General features: G+C 39.4%; 1 protein-coding gene across 2 annotated transcripts in view; it reads left to right on the plus strand.

Moving 5' to 3' along the window:
* The first annotated feature begins 586 nt into the window (after positions 1-586).
* The window catches only part of kcna4 (potassium channel, voltage gated shaker related subfamily A, member 4), a 63,044-nt gene continuing 44,455 nt past the window's right edge, over positions 587-19,175 (plus strand). For both annotated transcript variants that reach the window (XM_015391136.1, XM_015391128.1), the window contains exons 1-2: positions 587-1,362; positions 1,613-5,239. In XM_015391136.1, the coding sequence (XP_015246622.1) occupies positions 2,170-4,227 (2,058 nt within the window). In that variant the 5' untranslated portion in view covers positions 587-1,362; positions 1,613-2,169 and the 3' untranslated portion in view covers positions 4,228-5,239. The remainder of the gene's footprint in view (positions 1,363-1,612; positions 5,240-19,175) is intronic.

Raw genomic sequence — 19,175 nt, forward strand, 5'->3', positions numbered from 1 at the left:
TATAGGGCATTCAGTGAAAGACTATCTAAATTTCAAGCAAAGAGTACACTGCACAAAAACTGAAATCTAAGTAAGTTGGTTTTTCTTAAAATAAGTGCATTTTTTCTTGAACTGAGCGGGTGAGATACTTTGCAAATGGAATAAGAAAATTTACATTTAAAATAAAGGAAATAAATGCAGTCTCCTATTTGAAGTGCATAATATCAAATAATCTGATTTTAAGGATAACAATGCTCCTTCAACTGGGAGATTCTCTTATTTACCTACTCAAATTAACGGTAAATACACTTATTTTAAGACATTTTCACAAATGTGTAGATCATTTTTGTAGTGCTTTATTGGAATCGAGGACAAGGCCTTATTACCTTTGTAACGTTAAAAAAAATATACATATTTTGATGGCATAAATGAATGTCAATGTAATAACAAGAAACGCCAACTTCCCCGTATAAATTAAGAAAAATAAGAAAAGTGCTTCTATAAGAAATTCATGAAAAACACCCTGAGAGTGAAATAAATTGCACTCCATTTGTAAGGAGTATGCAAGTGATCAAAAATGGTAACTTGCCCTATAAAGGATTATTAGATGGGCATCATGCTTTACAGCAACCTTCATTTTGCTGGGATGAACGCAAAGTAACGCGTAACTTTTCATAGAGAAGCCACCGGTTGCGTCCTTATGAAGGACAGAGCAGGCTGTGAGACTGCAGAGCGGTGCGCAGTGACCGGCCGCATCCACTGGGGGAGGACCGAGCACCGTCTGCGCGCGCTGCGGTACATGATCGACTTTAGACTCTCCATCATCACACACAATGGGAGGGATACGGGAGTATAGGTAGAGCTAAAGCAGACAGACAGATGTGTGATGCTCAGACTCAACCATGGGCTCATCCAGCCTCGCCTGTGCCAATATAAACTTTTATCAACCCTCTTCTCTTTTTGCTGCAATCGAATGGAACTGTCTCTGATGCCAACTCGTTGCTGGCACACCTGGTTATGCCCTCTCCTTCTCTCTCTCCGTTTTTTGTTGTTGTCATGATTGTTGTCGACGGTATATCAGGAGCGATGCAGCACATACGGGGGATCAGGTGCCACTAGATCCTGTTGAATTGGAATAAGGCGTCGAGACGTAGCCAAAAAAAAAAAAAGTGTCCTCCTCAGAGTGCGTCAGAGCGCGGATGTATTTACTGGACGTAGATGTGGATATGGTCGCCCGCTGGATACGACGAGGGATTTGTTATTTTACACCCCAAAATCAAGACGGGGGGATGAGCGCAGAAGGAGAGCTGCATCCTCACCCAGCATCCTTCCTCTTCTGTTAGTGGGAGGAGGCGATTTATTTTTGCCCCCCTTTTTTAAAATGTAAGTATGGATTAAAGATTGAAAATGTTTATGAAAAGATTTTTTTTTGTGAGCATATATATTGCTTTAGATCTAGAATGTTTGTTTACTATTGCCAATTATAGTAATAGAGCGGTTAAGTTGTGTAATATGGGTTGTTCACCCAAAAAAAAAAAAAAAAAAAAAAAACATTAACATAAACGGATCCCTTATTTATTTTTCTTTTTTTGGCATAAACCTATTGGTGTTTTCTTTTTTTTCTTCCTGCCAGCTGCTGAGCGCATCGGAGGAGCAAAGTCGATCAGATTAATCGGAGCTCCAACATGTAAGAGCGAAGATCCTTTAAAACAATCATGGTAACCATGGGCGACCGAGGAGGATCAAAAGATGCTTTTTTGGGGGTGAAATTAACCACCTGATGGGCATCAAGGAAACTGAGCACAGACTGTTTGGGTGTCGCTTGATGTCTCGGTGATTTATCATGCTGAACATAGAAAGGGCGCTGCAAGTTTGACACCGCGTCTGCGTAACAGGCTATGCCACGGCCCTGGTGTTTTCTGGTTATGGTAATGATGTCATGAATTATACACCGAGCGCAACAAGATATGCTCATCAGTGTTTTTTTTTTTTTTTTATCATGTAAGAAGCAAAGCGGGCTCCAGTCAACCTGGACCTCACTGATGTGCGTCTGTTAGTCTGACTTTCTAAACGGTTGATGTCTCATCATCTCTGCGCATCGCGACGGAACTGCAACTTTTATCCACTGGTCTGCATCCACCTTGAGAAGGCTGCTGTAGCCTTCCTAGACCGAACCTCGGATTTAGAAAAATGGAGTTTGCCATGGTGGGTGCGGACGGCGGGTGCAACAGTCACCTGCCGTACGGATATGCCCAAGCTCGCGCGCGGGAGAGGGAGCGCGAGAGAGAGCGCCAGGTCGCTCAGACCAGAGCGGCGGCTGTGGCTGCATCGAGCGAAGGAGGCTCCGGTGCAGAGGGAGGCGCAGGGGGGGCCACCTCCGCCACCTCCTCGGGCTCTCATCTCCTTAACAACCGCCAGCATCAACCGCGCGCCGCCACCTCCTCCTCCTCCTCCTCCAGCAACATCAGCAGCAGCGGCGCCGCCTCGCGCCCCTCCTCCTCCTCCTCCTCCTCCTCCTCACAGCAGGAGCCCGAACAGCAACAGCAGCACAGAGTTCTCAGAGAGCGGAAAAAGCAGCGCGGCGTCGGTCGGTGGAGGCGCAACCGGGGGAATCTCGGTGGAGACCTGCGCCACTCTGAGCTGGCGCTGCTCGGATCCGAGGAGGACATCATGATAGAGGAGGAGGAGGCCGAGGAAGAGGAGGAGGAGTTGGTAGAAGGGGGAGAGGCGGCGGGGGGTGGCCGGGGGAGCAAGAGGTCGAGCTTTCTGTGCAACATGGATGATGAGGAGGAGACGGTGTCTATCACCGACAGGCGACCCCAGTCCGGATACGAGAACGTTTACAGCGACTGCGGCTGCTGCGAGCGGGTGGTCATCAACGTGTCGGGGCTGAAGTTTGAAACTCAGCTCAAGACTCTCACTCAGTTCCCGGACACCCTGCTGGGAGACCCCGATAAGCGGATCAGGTACTTCGACCCGCTGAGGAACGAATACTTCTTCGACAGGAACCGGCCGAGTTTTGACGCTATTCTTTACTATTACCAGTCAGGAGGGCGGTTAAAAAGACCCGCCAACGTCCCGTTTGACATTTTCTCAGAGGAGGTAAAGTTTTATGAACTTGGCGAGGAAGCAATCCTAAAGTTTCGGGAGGATGAAGGGTTTGTGAAAGAGGAGGAGAAACCTCTGCCTGAGGACGAGTTCAAGCGCCAGATCTGGCTGCTTTTTGAGTACCCGGAGAGTTCCACTCCTGCCAGAGGGATAGCGGTGGTCTCCGTCCTGGTTATAGTCATTTCAATTGTCATCTTCTGCTTGGAGACGCTGCCGGAGTTCAGGGATGAAAAAGAGTACCTCCAGCCACGGCTGAACTCCTCTCAGCCCGACCACGGATTTACGCCCTTCAACGACCCGTTTTTCATCGTGGAGACGGTCTGCATCATCTGGTTCTCCTTTGAGATTATAGTTCGCTTCTTTGCGAGCCCCAGCAAACCCGCTTTCTTTAAAAACATCATGAACACTATAGACATCGTGTCCATTTTGCCTTATTTCATAACCCTCGGCACGGATCTGGCGCAGCATCAGGGCAACGGGCAACAGGCGATGAGCTTTGCCATCCTGAGAATAATCCGCCTGGTCAGGGTGTTCCGCATCTTCAAACTGTCCAGGCACTCCAAGGGGCTGCAGATACTGGGACATACTCTGCGCGCCAGCATGCGGGAGCTGGCTCTCCTCATCTTCTTCCTGGTCATAGGCGTCATCCTCTTCTCCAGCGCGGTGTACTTCGCCGAGGCGGACGAGCCCACCTCACAGTTCACCAGCATCCCGGATGCTTTCTGGTGGGCCGTGGTTACCATGACCACGGTGGGCTACGGCGACATGAAGCCGATCACAGTCGGTGGGAAGATAGTGGGCTCCCTGTGCGCGATCGCGGGCGTGTTGACCATCGCGCTCCCGGTGCCCGTCATAGTGTCCAACTTTAACTACTTTTACCACCGGGAGACCGACAACGAGGACCAGTCTCCTGTGGTGGAGAGCATGCCGCCCGCCTGCCCGTATTTCCCAGACTTTCTAAGGAAGTTCAAAGGCTCTCCTTCTGGCTCCTCGATGGGTGACAAAGGGGAGTACATGGAGATGGAGGAGGGGGTGACGGAGTCGCTCTGCGGGCTGGACAAGAGCCCCAGTAAAGGAAACGGCACAGACATAAGCAGGAAAAACAGTACAAACTCTAAATCAATTCAGACTGACGTGTGACTAAAGTTTTATCCTATTGTTTTCTAAATAAGAACAACATCAGATTAAAGACACTTCCTGCCCAACAGCAGCTGAATAACATCCCCCCTCAATAGGCCTATGGGTTTTACGCACGCCTCTCATACGCACACATTCACACTCATAGGGCATCAATTGGCATCGAGAGCTTCTATCTGCCTGATAGACTCAGATACATCCGTTCATTCAGTGTGGGCTTCCAAATCTGACATGGAATCTGAATTAGGCACCAGGCTATGCATTCGCACTTTATGACTTTCATCTGTCACATTACAGGAGATAGGGACGGTCGTTTGTTTTGCTGTTATGCAATAAAGTTTAAATTTGTTTGCACTATAATGTAGAATTTGCGCTGGGTTAGAGACAGTAACTGTAGGCCATACAGATGGCAGCACTCTGCTCACCTGGATACAGACTGTATGAGTAGAGAAAATTGGGAAACTATTTCACATAGGCTGCCAGAGAAGAAAAAACAACAACTCTGAGCTCTATTATATAAAAAGCCTAAGAGAGAAGGTTTTTAATCAATGTCCATTTAATATACTCAAACAAAACTTATCTACACATTGATGAGATCATAAAGCAGGCATTAAATGAACCAGGGCTATAATGAAATAAGCTTTTCCATAAGAGGCCAAAAATAAAAAGACCCACCATGAGAGCTAAGCACAGGAGTCATCATTGTTTAAAATGGCTGGAGAAGTCACTCAGACCCAGGTTTTCTACGGATCATCCTAAAGCCTAGTCTACAACATGTTTTCATTAAGAGCACCTCAAAATGACAGTATCCCTTTACAAAGATGAAGATGGGAAGTTACGGCATAAAAGACTCTGACGTGGAACTCTTTCAAAGGAGAGATTATGAGCATCTTTCCCTCCTTTCTGCTGGACTCTGTGCACAAAAAGATACATATAATCTATTTCTTTTTTTGCTCAAGAGGACTTTGATTATCTCAGAGCACATAAGATAATCGGCATGTGGATGTCTTCCAAGGTATGTAACGTTCATCTTCTGTTTCAACTCTAAGTCTCTATTGAACGGGCATTAACAGTACTGTTTTTTAATATCTGGGATGTGGCTCTCTGCCCAGGGCGGCAGATGCATGGGGAGGTACAGAGATGCAGTGAGATTATTTAGTTTACATGTTTTCATTGGAAAGTATGGCTCCTACAGTGCTGTGCATTGTGTTAATATATGGCTTTATACTGTTGATGGGTAAGAAAGCTAAAGTTGGGATATTATTGCTCATCGATTTGTTTTTAAATTCAATACCTACTTTGTTTTGTAGGGGATATGGCTAAACAGCTTAACCTTTAATATATAGGCAATATGGTATATCAAGTTGGCTCAGAATAGAAAATATTTAATTATGAATGTTAATCTTATGTTAATCTGGACTCTTTTCTTTGCAGCACAGATCTTGCACTTTCCTATTATCATTTTTTTTTTACTTCTAATTAATTTCAACAGTATATTGAATGATACTATTTTTATATAGCTCTTTAGTAAATTAAGGTTCATTTTTTTCTCCCCAGTAGACAGTTCTTCCCCAAAAGGCTTATTTATAATTGTTAAAATTCCCCCCCTCAGGTCCAAGCAGGAGAACATAGTAACACGAGTGTTGTGTGGCACTCATAATTACTCTAATAAACTGGCTTTACTGATCCAAGACTTTCTAGTATATTACATTTAACCATGTCTAAAAAGTTGAAGGCGTGGAACAGGAAAAGTGAGCTTTGGATGCATTTAAGGTAGTGCTGAGCAGCATTTGGCAGTAGAAAGATGGTTTAACAAGCAGAGGAAAATTTCTCTCTGTTTACATCGCTCAGTAAAAAGAGTGTAAAGAGGAGCAGGAGTCCATGAGATCAGCTAGTATGAAAAGTGAATGTATATTTTCCTCAGACCAAGTGGAAAGTTTGCAGGTTTTACCCCAGATATTCTCTGAACTAACCCAAAGTTGTGCATGGACATTTTACCTGCACTCCTTCTGAGCATATGTTGAAATAATGTCAAATCCAAGTGAATACCTTCCTTTTTAAAATAAGAATTTTAAATAGACTTAGACTAAGACAAACCTTATTGCCATTTTGTAATCACAGTGTATACAAAACAAAATTTAGATGCATACAGCTTTTCAACAGTAAGTGAGCAGCGTACAGTGAAATTAACATTTCCATTTTTAAAGTGCACCAGTGATCAGAAGAATACAGAGCAAATGCAGTAGAAACATTGAGTTGAGCTCTATTTAAAGGTATTTAAAAATTCCCCATGTGGTGCAAATATGATGCTTACAAGTGTGATGCAGTCTCGATTTCTGACTTGATTAGAGTTCCAAAAGTTTAACAGTCTGATGGCAGCAGGAAAAAAGCTGGTACAGAACTTGCAGTTTCTGCATATTCCTGAATATTCCTGCATATTTTGCTATATTCATTATTAGGGGTGTGGGAAATAATCCTTTTGGCGATATATCGTGATATTCGGCTGCCCAATATAATATCAATCTTTCACTTCTTAGTATCTATTTAAAAAAAAAATGGTTACATAAAACATTGATGGGAAAATGGGCTACCTCTGCACCACCACTCTGGCAGAAAGCGCTGTGGAGCCCTTTAACTGTGCGTGCAGCACCAAATCTGTATTTAAGGAAGTCACAGTGGAAGAAAACCCCAAACAACATGGATAATAATACCTAATCAATATTTTCTGATGAAAATATACAGCACTTGCTGTTTTATCTCATCATTTGATTTTGATAGCTGGGGAAAATATGGCAATATATAGTGCTACTGCAATATCGTTATAATATCGTATCGTGACCCAAGTATCGCGCCATGTATCGAATCGCAACACTCATGCCAATACTCACCTCTATTCATTATCCTAGTAAGTTGCGGAAAGCAACACTTTTTTGGCATAATTCTTGGTGTTCCATCGTCCATTCCTCTTGGCAGAATTATTTTATACATTTAGGATTGGTGGTATGGAGCCTGTCTTTAATCATAATGCATTGTTTGAGAATAGGTTCAAAGCAGAGAGCCATTCCATAAAGATTCTCTTCTTGATCCATTACCCAAAACAGTTTTTACTGTGGGTATATTGTCTGCTATAAACCTCCAACGATACCACAGTTTTCAGCAGTTGTTTCATTTTCAATGCTTCTTAATGTAATCACAAATTTCTCACCACCAGTTGTTCAGATTCAGTTGATTGTGATAAGATTTAAGTGCTAAATTGTAGATTTTCTATAGATGTTTATATTAGTCACCCTTAACCAGTAGGAACTGTCTCTTGTCTACAATATTTCGACTCAGACTTTGCAGAAGCGTAAAGCATAAACCAGCCTAAAGTATGATGCTAACTCCACCATGCTTGTATTTGTTGCTACCTTGTCTGCTTTCTATCATAGTTTACTTTCTCTAAGAGTGGAAGTTTGGGCCTGGTTTTTTTAAACTTGGACATGACTGTGTGTTTAAGCTAGATATGACACCAGAGGTTGGTAGGGTTGACAGGCGGAATAGCAATTCTACAATATACCTATTTTTTATTTTACTCAAATAAAGGTAAAATATGACCATTCAAACATAAATAAAGTTGGACTATATAAGTATGTGGTACTGGGTAAATAATGAAAAAATATAAGGGCTGATTTAATTTGTTAAAATGTAATCAGAAACAAAGAAATACTGTTTTTGCAGATTTAAAAGAATCTACTAATAAATGAATGTAGCATACTTATCTTTACAAAAAAAAACATACTTTCAGGGAGAAGAAATTCATTTTCAAATTATTTGTTTTTATTATAAATGGTAAATAGAGCTTGCCCTTCAAATTGTTCAGCAGACTCAGCAAATACAAAATAACATCAAAACAGGGGAGCATGTTTCCAAATAAGAAGTCTGACTGGAGTTTAGACTGGAAGTGTTTTTGTTTTGTGCATTGTTGGCCCAAACTTGTATGATCTTCATTCTGTGAAATAAGCAAAGGTGGGTAGAACAGCATGAAATTCCACCTAAGTGAGAGAAGCAATATTGCAAAATAGTAAAACTCAAGTAAAAGTAAAATGTATAGTTATTTAAAATGACTCATTTGTTTTCCAAAAAGTTACTTAAGTAAATGTAATTATATAACTAGTTACTATCAAGCTACCAAAGAAACATGGTCATCTTTTTTTAGAAGGAAAAAACAGACTAATAGCAACCCTGCTGAAATTGCATACTTGCAATTAACGAAGGTATCACATGCATAAAACTTTTTGGAGTTGCCCTACCAGAGTCCTGGCTTAAAGGGGTCTGTCATGTTCTAAGAGGAATTTCTACAGCAGTAGTTTGGTCTGGTTGCATACAAAGGCTCCCCAATTGAAGCTCATTATTTCTGTTCACTTTTTTTTTATTTGGTCCATTTGTTAGTAAATTTAAGCATATTTACCTCAAATAGAGCACCTACCCAGAGGTACCATGTTGCACATTGCATGCAATTACTAAACTAGGAAGTACTTTCAAAAGCGGACGCATCTAGCGATCCTCCCAGAGCAAACATAATTTTAATGTTTAAAAAGGACAAAGTAAACACTATCAGGAAGAATGCTTGGCTTAGTTAAAATGAGTATATGGTTTTAGTTTTTTTTTTAACCACTTTAAATCCTAACAAAAAGTGAAGAGAGCTTAAGACTGAATGGATGACAAGGCATCCTGTCACCCGCAAAGATGTGTTGTCATAACATTAATAAAAACTTCCTAAAAGTTGATCAGCAATTGTATGACGGATATGACTGCATTCCATAAAGGTTTACCCAATTTTTTAAAAGTATATTTTTTAAGTTAGCATTTCTTTTCTTAGTAAAATTTAGATAACATAAGTTTAAAAAAACAAAAACACAAAAACTAATAGATGTTTATATTGTTTCATTATATTATGTTGCTATATATAAAGGCGAATTTAGCAAAAAAAAATAGCCCGCTCCAGTGCTTTATAACTAAGCAACAGAATTTTTCTATCAAAACCCAATTAATTTATAGACATTTTTATGAGTTAGCAGGTAGATTCAGCCATCATACATTACATCACTGCATCTCACAACACAATCACAGCAGCGGTGCATGATAATTTGTTGCACTCTGAGCTTATATCCTCGGAGGAGCTATTCATACAAGATATTTTTAACACCTACACCCACAACCAAACATCCACAGCACCATACTGGCTCCCAGCCAGCTTGTGACACCTCACACTCAGCACTTACATAATGTGGCTTACAGCAAGAGGCACAATCCAAAACATTTTTCAACAAAGTGTGTGGTTAAGGCATATTCTGAGGCTTGTGGCTGCTGAGCTGACTGTGAAAACAGTCTGTATCATCTGCGCTGTGGAAGCGCTGTGAATCCTACCGTCACATGCAGGATGATTGTTTGTAGTGCAGATACTAACCATATGGCTTGGCTATGTGAAAAGAAAACTGAGTTATTTCTGGGTATTTCTCCAAAGATATGTTTAGCCTGTCAAAGGACATAGAGGAGAAGTGGAAATAAATCGGCTGTAGATACTGTCAGACTAGGTTACATAACCACAGAGCAGAGTCCAAATTAGTTAGGCTGGACAACAGAAAGTTAAATGGCTCTTCTGCTAATCAGATAATACTCTGAGGCAATTTATTTCTAATATTGAGACGGTCTGAGAAATTTAAACATTTCTGCTGAAATTATGAATACAATGTGCTTTAGATATTTGCAAAAAATGACTGTGGACTGAAGTGGAGCAATGCACTAATAATACACCGAATTAATTATCACTCTAAGATGCATCGGTAGATTATAAAATTTTAGTTCATTTAAAAAATGTCTGTTCCTTTCTAGTTCACCACAGTTCATCACAGCCTGTAAAATGAAATCTTGGGATAAGATAAGACAACTGACCAAAGTCACAGAGCAGTCAGTCATTGTACAGGGTTTTGAAACTTTTAAGCGTGAACTTGGTTTTGTTAACCGTGTTCTAACATTTCAAAGACTGCAGAACAGACGATCAGGTTGTTACACACCTCGACTTTTTTTATTATCTTACTGTACTTTAATACAGAGCAGCGTTATCAATTTCAATCCATCCGTCCGTCCGTCCGTTCGTCCATCCATCCATCCATCCATTAATTTCTTTATTGCCAGGGTGCTACACAGGGGGAACGATTGACTGAGGCCATGCGTGCCACAGAACGCTGCCGTTTGGAGCATTCTTTTGGCTCCCAGGACCACAGCCATGATGTGGTTAGTCCAAGTCTTTCAGTCATTCCTTGTCACTTTTGTTTAGTACACCAAGTTTTATAATACCAACACCCTATATAAAAAGGGCCTCCTTAGGAGGCTGAGGTCCTTTGGAGTGAGCAGGCCCCAGCTTAAAATCTTGTATGACTCTTTGGTGGCATCAGCCTTCCTCTGCGCTGTTGTCTGCTGGGCCCCTGGCAGCACAGAGCAGGACAGAAAGAGACTGAACAAACTGGTGAGAAAGGCAGTTTCTGTCTTAGGCTGCAATCAGGACTCAGTGGAGGAAGTGGCTGAGAGGAAGGTGCTTTCCAAGCTTGCATCCATCATGGACACCTTCCACCCTCTGCAACAATCTGTAGAGGAGCTTAGCACCTTCTTTAGTGAAATACTTTTACACCCTGTTTGTAAAAAGGAGCGCTACCTCAGGTCAGCTTGTCCCTCCTGAAACCAGACTCTACAATGGCAATAACTTATGCAATGTATAATGTGCAATTTACTATTTGATACCCTGTGCAATAACAATTTCTCTATATTTGACACCCAGTGCAATAACTATATTTATATCCAGCTATATAAATACCCATGTAAACACCCTGAGCAATAACCCTGTATAATATTCCTACGATATAAATAAAAAAAAGGGGAAAAAAGCTGTCATATGTGGATGCACTGTATATACTTTATATATCCCATGCACCTTTTCTTCCTTTGGCACCTTCTTCTTCTCCTTTGACTATTTGAGCTGATGTTACAAGTACATTTCTCCACTGTGATATCAATAAAGTCAATCAATCAATCAATCATTTACTACAATTTAGTTTACCAAATACACACACACCAAATGAAATATCAATGATAACCAAGACAGTTTTGGATGGCCTCTTCAATCTTAAAGAAGAATAATTTTTTACACCAAGTTGAATTATTTATTAATGGGCAGACAGTTTAGGTAAAACAATTTGAGAAGCTTTAACATTTAAATCAATTCAGTAATACTTTATTAATCCCCAAGGGAAATTAAATGTTTCAGTAACACATAGGTTTCTGTTTAACCAGCTGTATATTTTGTTAGCTAAAATAACTGTATAATGTGTGTTTTTAGATAAGTTCCCAAGAAAAATACCCAAATAATGTATATTGCACACAGATTACACAGAATATTTTTTAATGAAATAAAAAAATCTGAAAACATTGCAACTTCCTAACACTCCGAGTTAGCTTTTGCCCTCATGTATGCCCTAAAATATGAAGTTCTGCAATTTTTAATACAGTTACATGATTACAACCTAATATATAATATTGTTTGAACCTTGCTAGAAGCTGGTGGTATAAAACATTCTACAAAAAAAAAAAAAAGTTTAAAGGCCGCAACCAAGAACAAGGCCTCAGTCTGTTTATCTATAAATCAGAGCCGGGATTATTTAATCCCAGTCTTCGAGGTTGTTTGTCCTGCACCTTTTAGATGTGTGGAATTAATAAATGACTGAATAACTTCATTTCAGACAACTCAGCAAAGTTGCAAATTTAACACAAGCAAACATCATGTATAATTATCAATATTTATAATTATATGTATATTTAGTGCTTCTGTCTAAAAAGGGTTGTTATCACTTTACTTTTATTTTGTAGTTTTAGCTACCTTGTACACTTTAAAAGAGCAACAAGAGCAGCAGCTGTCTCAATTTGATAAAAAAAAAAAAATCCGAATCATATTGTTTATTAATTTTTTGATTTAAAACAAAATATCTCAGCCGTTTTTAAAAATGTAAATCAGTTTATTAGGAACCATCTCTGAAATACAGTGTGGTATTACATTCTAGAGACTTATTAAAACCTTGGGCTGATGGCTTCCAACAGCTCTCCTGTCAGCTGAAGAACAGGAAGCTGATTTGAGCTGCATGCACCTCAAAAGACAGGAGAGCTGCGGGTAGCTTCCAGCTGCCCATCTAAAAACCACATTACCACAACATCAAAGCTGCCTTTTAGTCTAAAGCTTTTTAATGTAATAACCTGTGGCTGCTCAGGTTAATACCCTAGTTAAAGCATGCTTCCTTTGCTCTGATTTTTGGGATAACCTGCCACCTTATAGTGTGTTGGTTTTTGTGATCCTTATTGTTGTCCCCCCATACCTTGCAAAATGTCTTAATTTTTTCCATTAAGTTTTAAATATAATTTGCATTTTTGCAATATGTTGGAATACATGACATCTTTCACTCATTACAATTCACTTCTGCTTCTGAAAATTAAACCTAATGTGCTGTTATACTATAGTTAGATTTAAATCCCAAATCTTTATCCCATTTTTATTTTCTAGCAAGATTAGCACTCGATTTCATCAGTTTTCTTTATCCTATCTTTTATTGAGTTTTTGTTTTATTCCTAAAATTACATCAAACATTGTTTGTTACTAATGCCAATATGCAAGCAATACTATGTTAGCTTTCACCCAAGTATTAACTTAAAGTTATAGTGGAGGATATCCCTTTTCCTGGGTGGATCATCAAAATAAGTGGTCCTCCTAATTGTCAATCATTCTGGTGATATGTGTATGTAAGGCCATCCGACGTGCTTGTCCCCATTTTCACTTAGGGGTGGTGAGTCTGACATAGTGGAAAAATTGCAAATCTACTTTTGAAAAGTAAGCTTGCATGAGCGATGCAAACAGCATATAGTAAACAGAGCTGAACTCTTGCACAAACTCTTGCAGCCTTTTAATAGGCGTTCCCTCTCGGGAGCATGTACAGGGTTGTGCATGTGCATTTCTTTAAAGTGGAGAGGGCGGGTCTTTTCAAAAATTTGCGAAAATCCTCCACTATACCTTTAGTTTAAGATAGATTATTCTTCGGGTCAATATGCAACATTTCGTGTGTGAATCGTTGCTCAGTGTAGGCTGCCCTTCTCAAAAAGTCACCTATGTAATTTGAGAAAAGTCGGGCTCAGTTTCTGAACAACTCATGTGACCTAGAGCGCCACTTTACAACGATCTGCACCCCCCTTAATATGGGATTTAATTTAGATTTGTGACTGTGGCTTTTTCTTAACAATTAATTCCATGACTAACCCTCAGTATGTTAGTCCAAAATGATCTGCTATCAGATTCCAAAAAGCAAAGTAAGACTTTTTAATTTTGTGTCAGTTAAGTGTTGCTGCATGTCTTCAGGGGCCCAAACCTGGAATACACAAGTCTAATGTCCTTATTGGCCAAAAGTTACACATTGTTGATTTACATACATGAGTATGAGAAGATTTGCTTATGGGTAGGAAGTTAAAATTGGTAGGGGCAAAATGTTAATGTGTTTGTACTCTAGAAGGTTGAGCCAGTATCAACTGACTCAAAAATCCACCTGCCACAATAATAAAAAACAAGTTATAGATAGAGATGCACCAATCCAATACCTGGATTGAATATTGGCTCTGATATTGACTGATTAGCTGGATTAGATATCGGAGATCCGATCCAGAGCACTTTACATGGAACTGTTAGTTATTGTTTTGTTATTTTTTAATAAATAATATAAAGCAGATTTATACCTGTGTTAATTTGTTACCGTTTTTAACTATGTTTGGCGAATTATGTGTAAATATATGTTTTCTATTATATTCAGTATGTTTACATTATATGCATTAGCTGAATTGGATCAGATATCTGTTGATACACTCAGCTCAGGTATTGGTATCAGATTGGATCATAAAAAAAGTGGATCAGTGCATAATAGATGACACTGAAAAAAAAGAAGTACATGGCTGCATATTTGCTAGATATTCTTATCTGCCTGGGATGGTAATGTCCTTAATTGGGGGTGAAATGTCTTCATGCAGGGGAATGCTTGCTTGATTATCTTTTCATAATAACACAGCTCTACATCACAAGTTTAAAATATCGCCTCATTTAACTGCATTCTTTCTGTGAAGTAAGAACCTCGTTCAAAAAAACATTTCCTTTAATATAGTCTGAGGTGTGGGGAACAGACTGGGCTTCAGGTTTTCTTAGCTCCCCTCTGCTTTAACAGTTGTGTCACTGAATTAGGCTCCACCCGTTCTGCAGTATTTGTTTAAGTGACTCCTTCGGACTCAAAAGACCTGCTCTGCATAGCGGATACCAAATTGTGCTGACAATCGAAAGGTCAAAGTCACGACTGACCCTGCTGAATAATAGCTCATTTAGCTGTTGAGAAAAGGACTCCCACCTGCAGCCAAGCGACCCATCCATCTTTTGCATCTGCTTAGACGTGCTCAGGGCCACCGAGGGCTGGAGTCCATTCCAAATTACACCAGGCGAGACATGGGGGGACATGTCGTTGGGACAATGACAGATTAAAGAAAAGACATTGAGATTCAGCAATAGCCAAAACTATACTGCAGTCTAATAAAATGGTCCTGAAATCAATTCTTTCTCTGCAAAGGATCCTGCTTTAGAGCAATGTCGATTTGCCTGCACAATTATCTAGAAGGAGGTAATGTGTGCTACAGCTTTCTCTTGAGGATTTAGAATATATTTTTCTGCCCCATGAATGGAGACTGCAGTCGATACGAGAAACACCTATCAGTATAACTGCAGCCCTTAATGTGGGCATAAATCAGACTGGTTACCTCTCGGAAAAAGCATTTACATAATCTTTTATACAGTGCTAGAACAAAGTTGTCTGGTACTAAATAAGTACAACCTATTACTTGTTTTTTTAAGGAGGGTGTTGTTGAAAAAAAATGTCTCTGATTTGGCTAATGAGCTTAAATAAATGGTGAAATCAAGAGTTTTAGAGACACAAAATCAATGTTCTTGTAAGCAATCTCTGTTCTCAGACCAAAAAAACTTAACAGGTGAGAGCAAATACATATATATATATATATATATATATATATAGTTCTAAATATTGCATCTTCATTTTTAAGGATAAGTTTCTGAGCTTATTTGTTAATAATGCATTGCTTACTCATGATTTTGCCCATTGTTACTCCTCTCTTCTCGGGTGCCTGCAAGCTTCTGTCTCTTCACAAGTTAGCCAGACAGAAACAAAAGAAGGATGTCAAAAAATTGCTCTGCGGCTGTCAAAATCTCTGCGGGGGTAACTGTAATAGCACGCAAGCTCCAAATGTTCTAACTAACGTCCTGTAGCTGCCTGACATGAAAATGGTTGGATGGTGGCAGTAATTAGGACTGAAAGGGCTGCGTTGGTACGATCTGTGGCGGTTTAATGTGGCCTCAACAGTGTTAACTACATCCATAACACATTCTGTTGTTTTGGTCCTACTTACTGAAAGGGTTTTTGTAAAAAAAAAAAAAAGAAACAAAACCCCACACAGTTCACCAGAGGGAAATTAGCGTAACAGAATTAGGAAACTTTCTTGAAATCATATTACAATTAAAAAGTCAAGTGATCTTTAGTGGCAGTGCTGGAAATATCTTTTCTGATCTTGAGGTGCAGCAGAGGAAATTCTTTAGTGAATTTAAAAATCTCACCTTATTATAATGTGGAAGGTTCCTCAATAAAACCAGGTGATTAACACCGGTGAGAAGTCAGAAGGAACGATTGATTGATTCAGTTTGTCCATTGACAGCCAGCTGAAGTTTCTTCTTTGAGGTTTAATAACAAACCAACACAAAGTTTAATATTACATTAAAATATGTCTGTTTGTATCTATAAATGTCAATTTATAAACAATTATAAAAGATATATATTAGATATTTCACTGAAGAGGTTCCAGTCCTGTGTTTCATGTCTTTCCTCATGTGTTTCTAGTTGTGTTGTTTTCATTTACTTTTTATGACCATGTTGTTAAGGCAAAACATCACATCATTTTTTGGCTGGCTTAGGAGGGCTATCTGGATAAATGTGATTTTTTTTTCTTTTTTTCCCCCCCCTGAAACAATATCTTTGTTTTTGATTTGTAATAAGAATTTTAAGTGTATTGTTTTAAGTCATTACTGTAAATCACGAGTCACGTATGAGCTATTATGTCCACCTGATTAAATATTTTCATTGGAGGTAACCAAAGCAACAAGCAAAACAACGTCATCAAAGTAGGAGTTTCATTAGGTCGGAATGTCTAAGTATTCATATGGGTTCCCAATACCTTAATCGGGCCTGCCAGCTCGCCGTATGGCCAAAATACACAACAAAAAAACTCAGCTTGTTGTCTTTTTTTTTTTTTTGTTATTGGGTGAGCATTTATGAAGAAGTTTAATAAGAGCAGAATTTATCCATGTGTTTCTTCTCAAGAAAGAATGCAACTGAGGTTTCCTTTAAGCTGACAAAATCCTTCAGGTTTGAGAAACCTGACAAACTGAGTGAGATAAAACTGGTGGGAATACACATGAATATAGACATGCTTTATCTAGATAAGGAAGCATGCCCAGCATTGGCACTGTTTTTGATGGGTGAGCTCACCAACAAACATCAGTTGAAAGCCAAAGCTCACAGCAGCATCTCTGCACAGGTTTTGATTAATATGGATAGTGTGTCTGTAGGTTTCTGTAAAAAAACCAAAACAACTAACTGACTAAATGATGACTGCAACAAAAATTTTTTGGTGTATTATATGCTGCTGTTGAAATTATCTTTTTCCACCTAATAAATTAAACATATCAGTAATTGGTTAGCTGCAGACAAATACAGCACATTATTAAAAATGAAGTTGTCTGTTCAGTTGCTTCTGACTTACTGCTATAAGGCCAGTGCTCAGAACAATCGGAGATTAAACTAACAGAAGCAGCAGTTTTCTCCCTTTATGGCTATATTTATCCTGGGCCAGCTGCTGGATTGAAAAGAAGTGCAGCATACTTTCTATTTCTTCATCTGGTCAATGGTAAAAAGTTAAACAATCTTTTTGAAAGTATGAGTAACAAAGACTGATACAACATACTTGCACAGCTTAGATTTTCCTTAGATAGATAAAAATCCTGGACAGCAATTTTCAACAAGTTATTTTACAGATGGATTACCATCTGTGGAGGATCCTGACCTTTTTGCTTTTAATCAATAAAAACACGTAAAATAAATATACGCATAAATCTATATCAACAAATGGATGATATTTTTCTTCCAGTTGCTGCATGAAGCTGGAAATTCATACAAACAATGAGTTTACATTTGGTAGTGGAACACAAGTTTACATGCTTTGTGAGCCCTCACAGTTTTCAGCTCATTTAACCACTTGTTCTCTTCTGAAAACAGTCCACATACATAATGCAACCTGTTTCTCTCCTTTCTACATAGACACATTAATCTCATGGGACAATACAGGCTAATAAAGCCACCCAGGGATTAAAGCCTCAGTGTAAGTGGAAACCATCTTGTGGTTTGCATGTAGCAGCTAAATAACATCCCTCTATTGATAGACAGAAACCTGAGTCTGTGCATCCTCCCCCATATCTCTGCTTTTCAATTGGCTGCTTTAATCTAAAGGTATCTCAGGCTTCAATGCATTGCTGTATTCTAGACATGTAGATTGTATTGCTAATCACACATGGCTTTGTATTGGATTTCACCATCTGCAGAGAAATGAGCTGCTTTAATCTCCTTTTGTTTGATACTTACAGTTTATCCAACTTAGAAAAAAGAATCAAGTAAAGTTTGATGTTACATGTTTATACTGGATCTGAAAGTTTATACTAACTGATATAAATCAGTGTTTACTGTATGATGGTAGACAGTTTCTTAGTCAGTTTACCTGCAGGATACACAGAAGTGTGAGTGGTCTAAATGTTGATTAAAGTGTACCGTTGCATACAGACGATCTGGGGCAACAAGGGATTATAGATTGGTTGGGAGAGGTGAGCATTTCAAAGATTTGTCATATCAAGTTCAGGCTTCCCCCCCCTCATTTTCCAGAGTGCAACCTAAAATCCCACGGTGCTTCCGCTTGCTATGAGCAAGCCTGAGATTTGATTAAATGGAGCAGCTGCTCAATCATAGAAAAAAAAAGGGTTTCTCTCCTGCTCTCTGTGAAGATGACCAGGGGATCAGAGGACAATGGTCTGGTTGGTCCGGCAGACTTTCTAGGAGCCGAAGATGCTGATCGTCAACTCAGAGGCTCAAAAAAGCGCTTGATATAACCTTTAAAACCGCTTAAATCTGAGACTTACGCCAATCTGCATGTTTTAAAAGTCTCATCTACAATACATTGTCAAATATCTTTAGGAATACAATGAAAAACTTTGAATTAACTTGTTCTTTCCTTAAACACCAAGGATGTGTAGCATAAGCTACACATATATGACAATGTGTATCATATGACAATGTTAATAAGGCTTTGTGTCCCTTTGATGTGATGTCACTGCCAGTTGTTTTAGTATAGTAATCTGTGTATCGCAGCACTTTTTTCTTGTTTCTCTTTTTCACGTTTAGCAGTAGACATCATGACATAGCAATCTTTTATTGCTTATTGTAAATTAGAAAAAACTGATGCAGTTTCCCACCTTTTTTCCTAAACACTGCTAGGCATACATCAGAGATGTTCATCGATCCATCATATGCCTCTTCATTGGTCATGGTTTGTATCCAGCAGCATATGGGCAAAAGGCAGTAGGCCACGGACAGGTCGCCAGGTCCATCGCAGGGCAGCATAGAAACACACAGAGAAGTACAAGCATGCACTCATACCACTGACCTCTATTTATTCACTGGATTGCTGATTGTCCATTGGTAATACAGGGTTGAAGTGAAACCACCGGCTTCCATATT

The sequence above is a fragment of the Cyprinodon variegatus genome, unplaced genomic scaffold (assembly GCF_000732505.1).
Source record: "Cyprinodon variegatus isolate N-32 unplaced genomic scaffold, C_variegatus-1.0 Scaffold22, whole genome shotgun sequence".
In the NCBI taxonomy this organism is placed as follows: domain Eukaryota; kingdom Metazoa; phylum Chordata; class Actinopteri; order Cyprinodontiformes; family Cyprinodontidae; genus Cyprinodon; species Cyprinodon variegatus.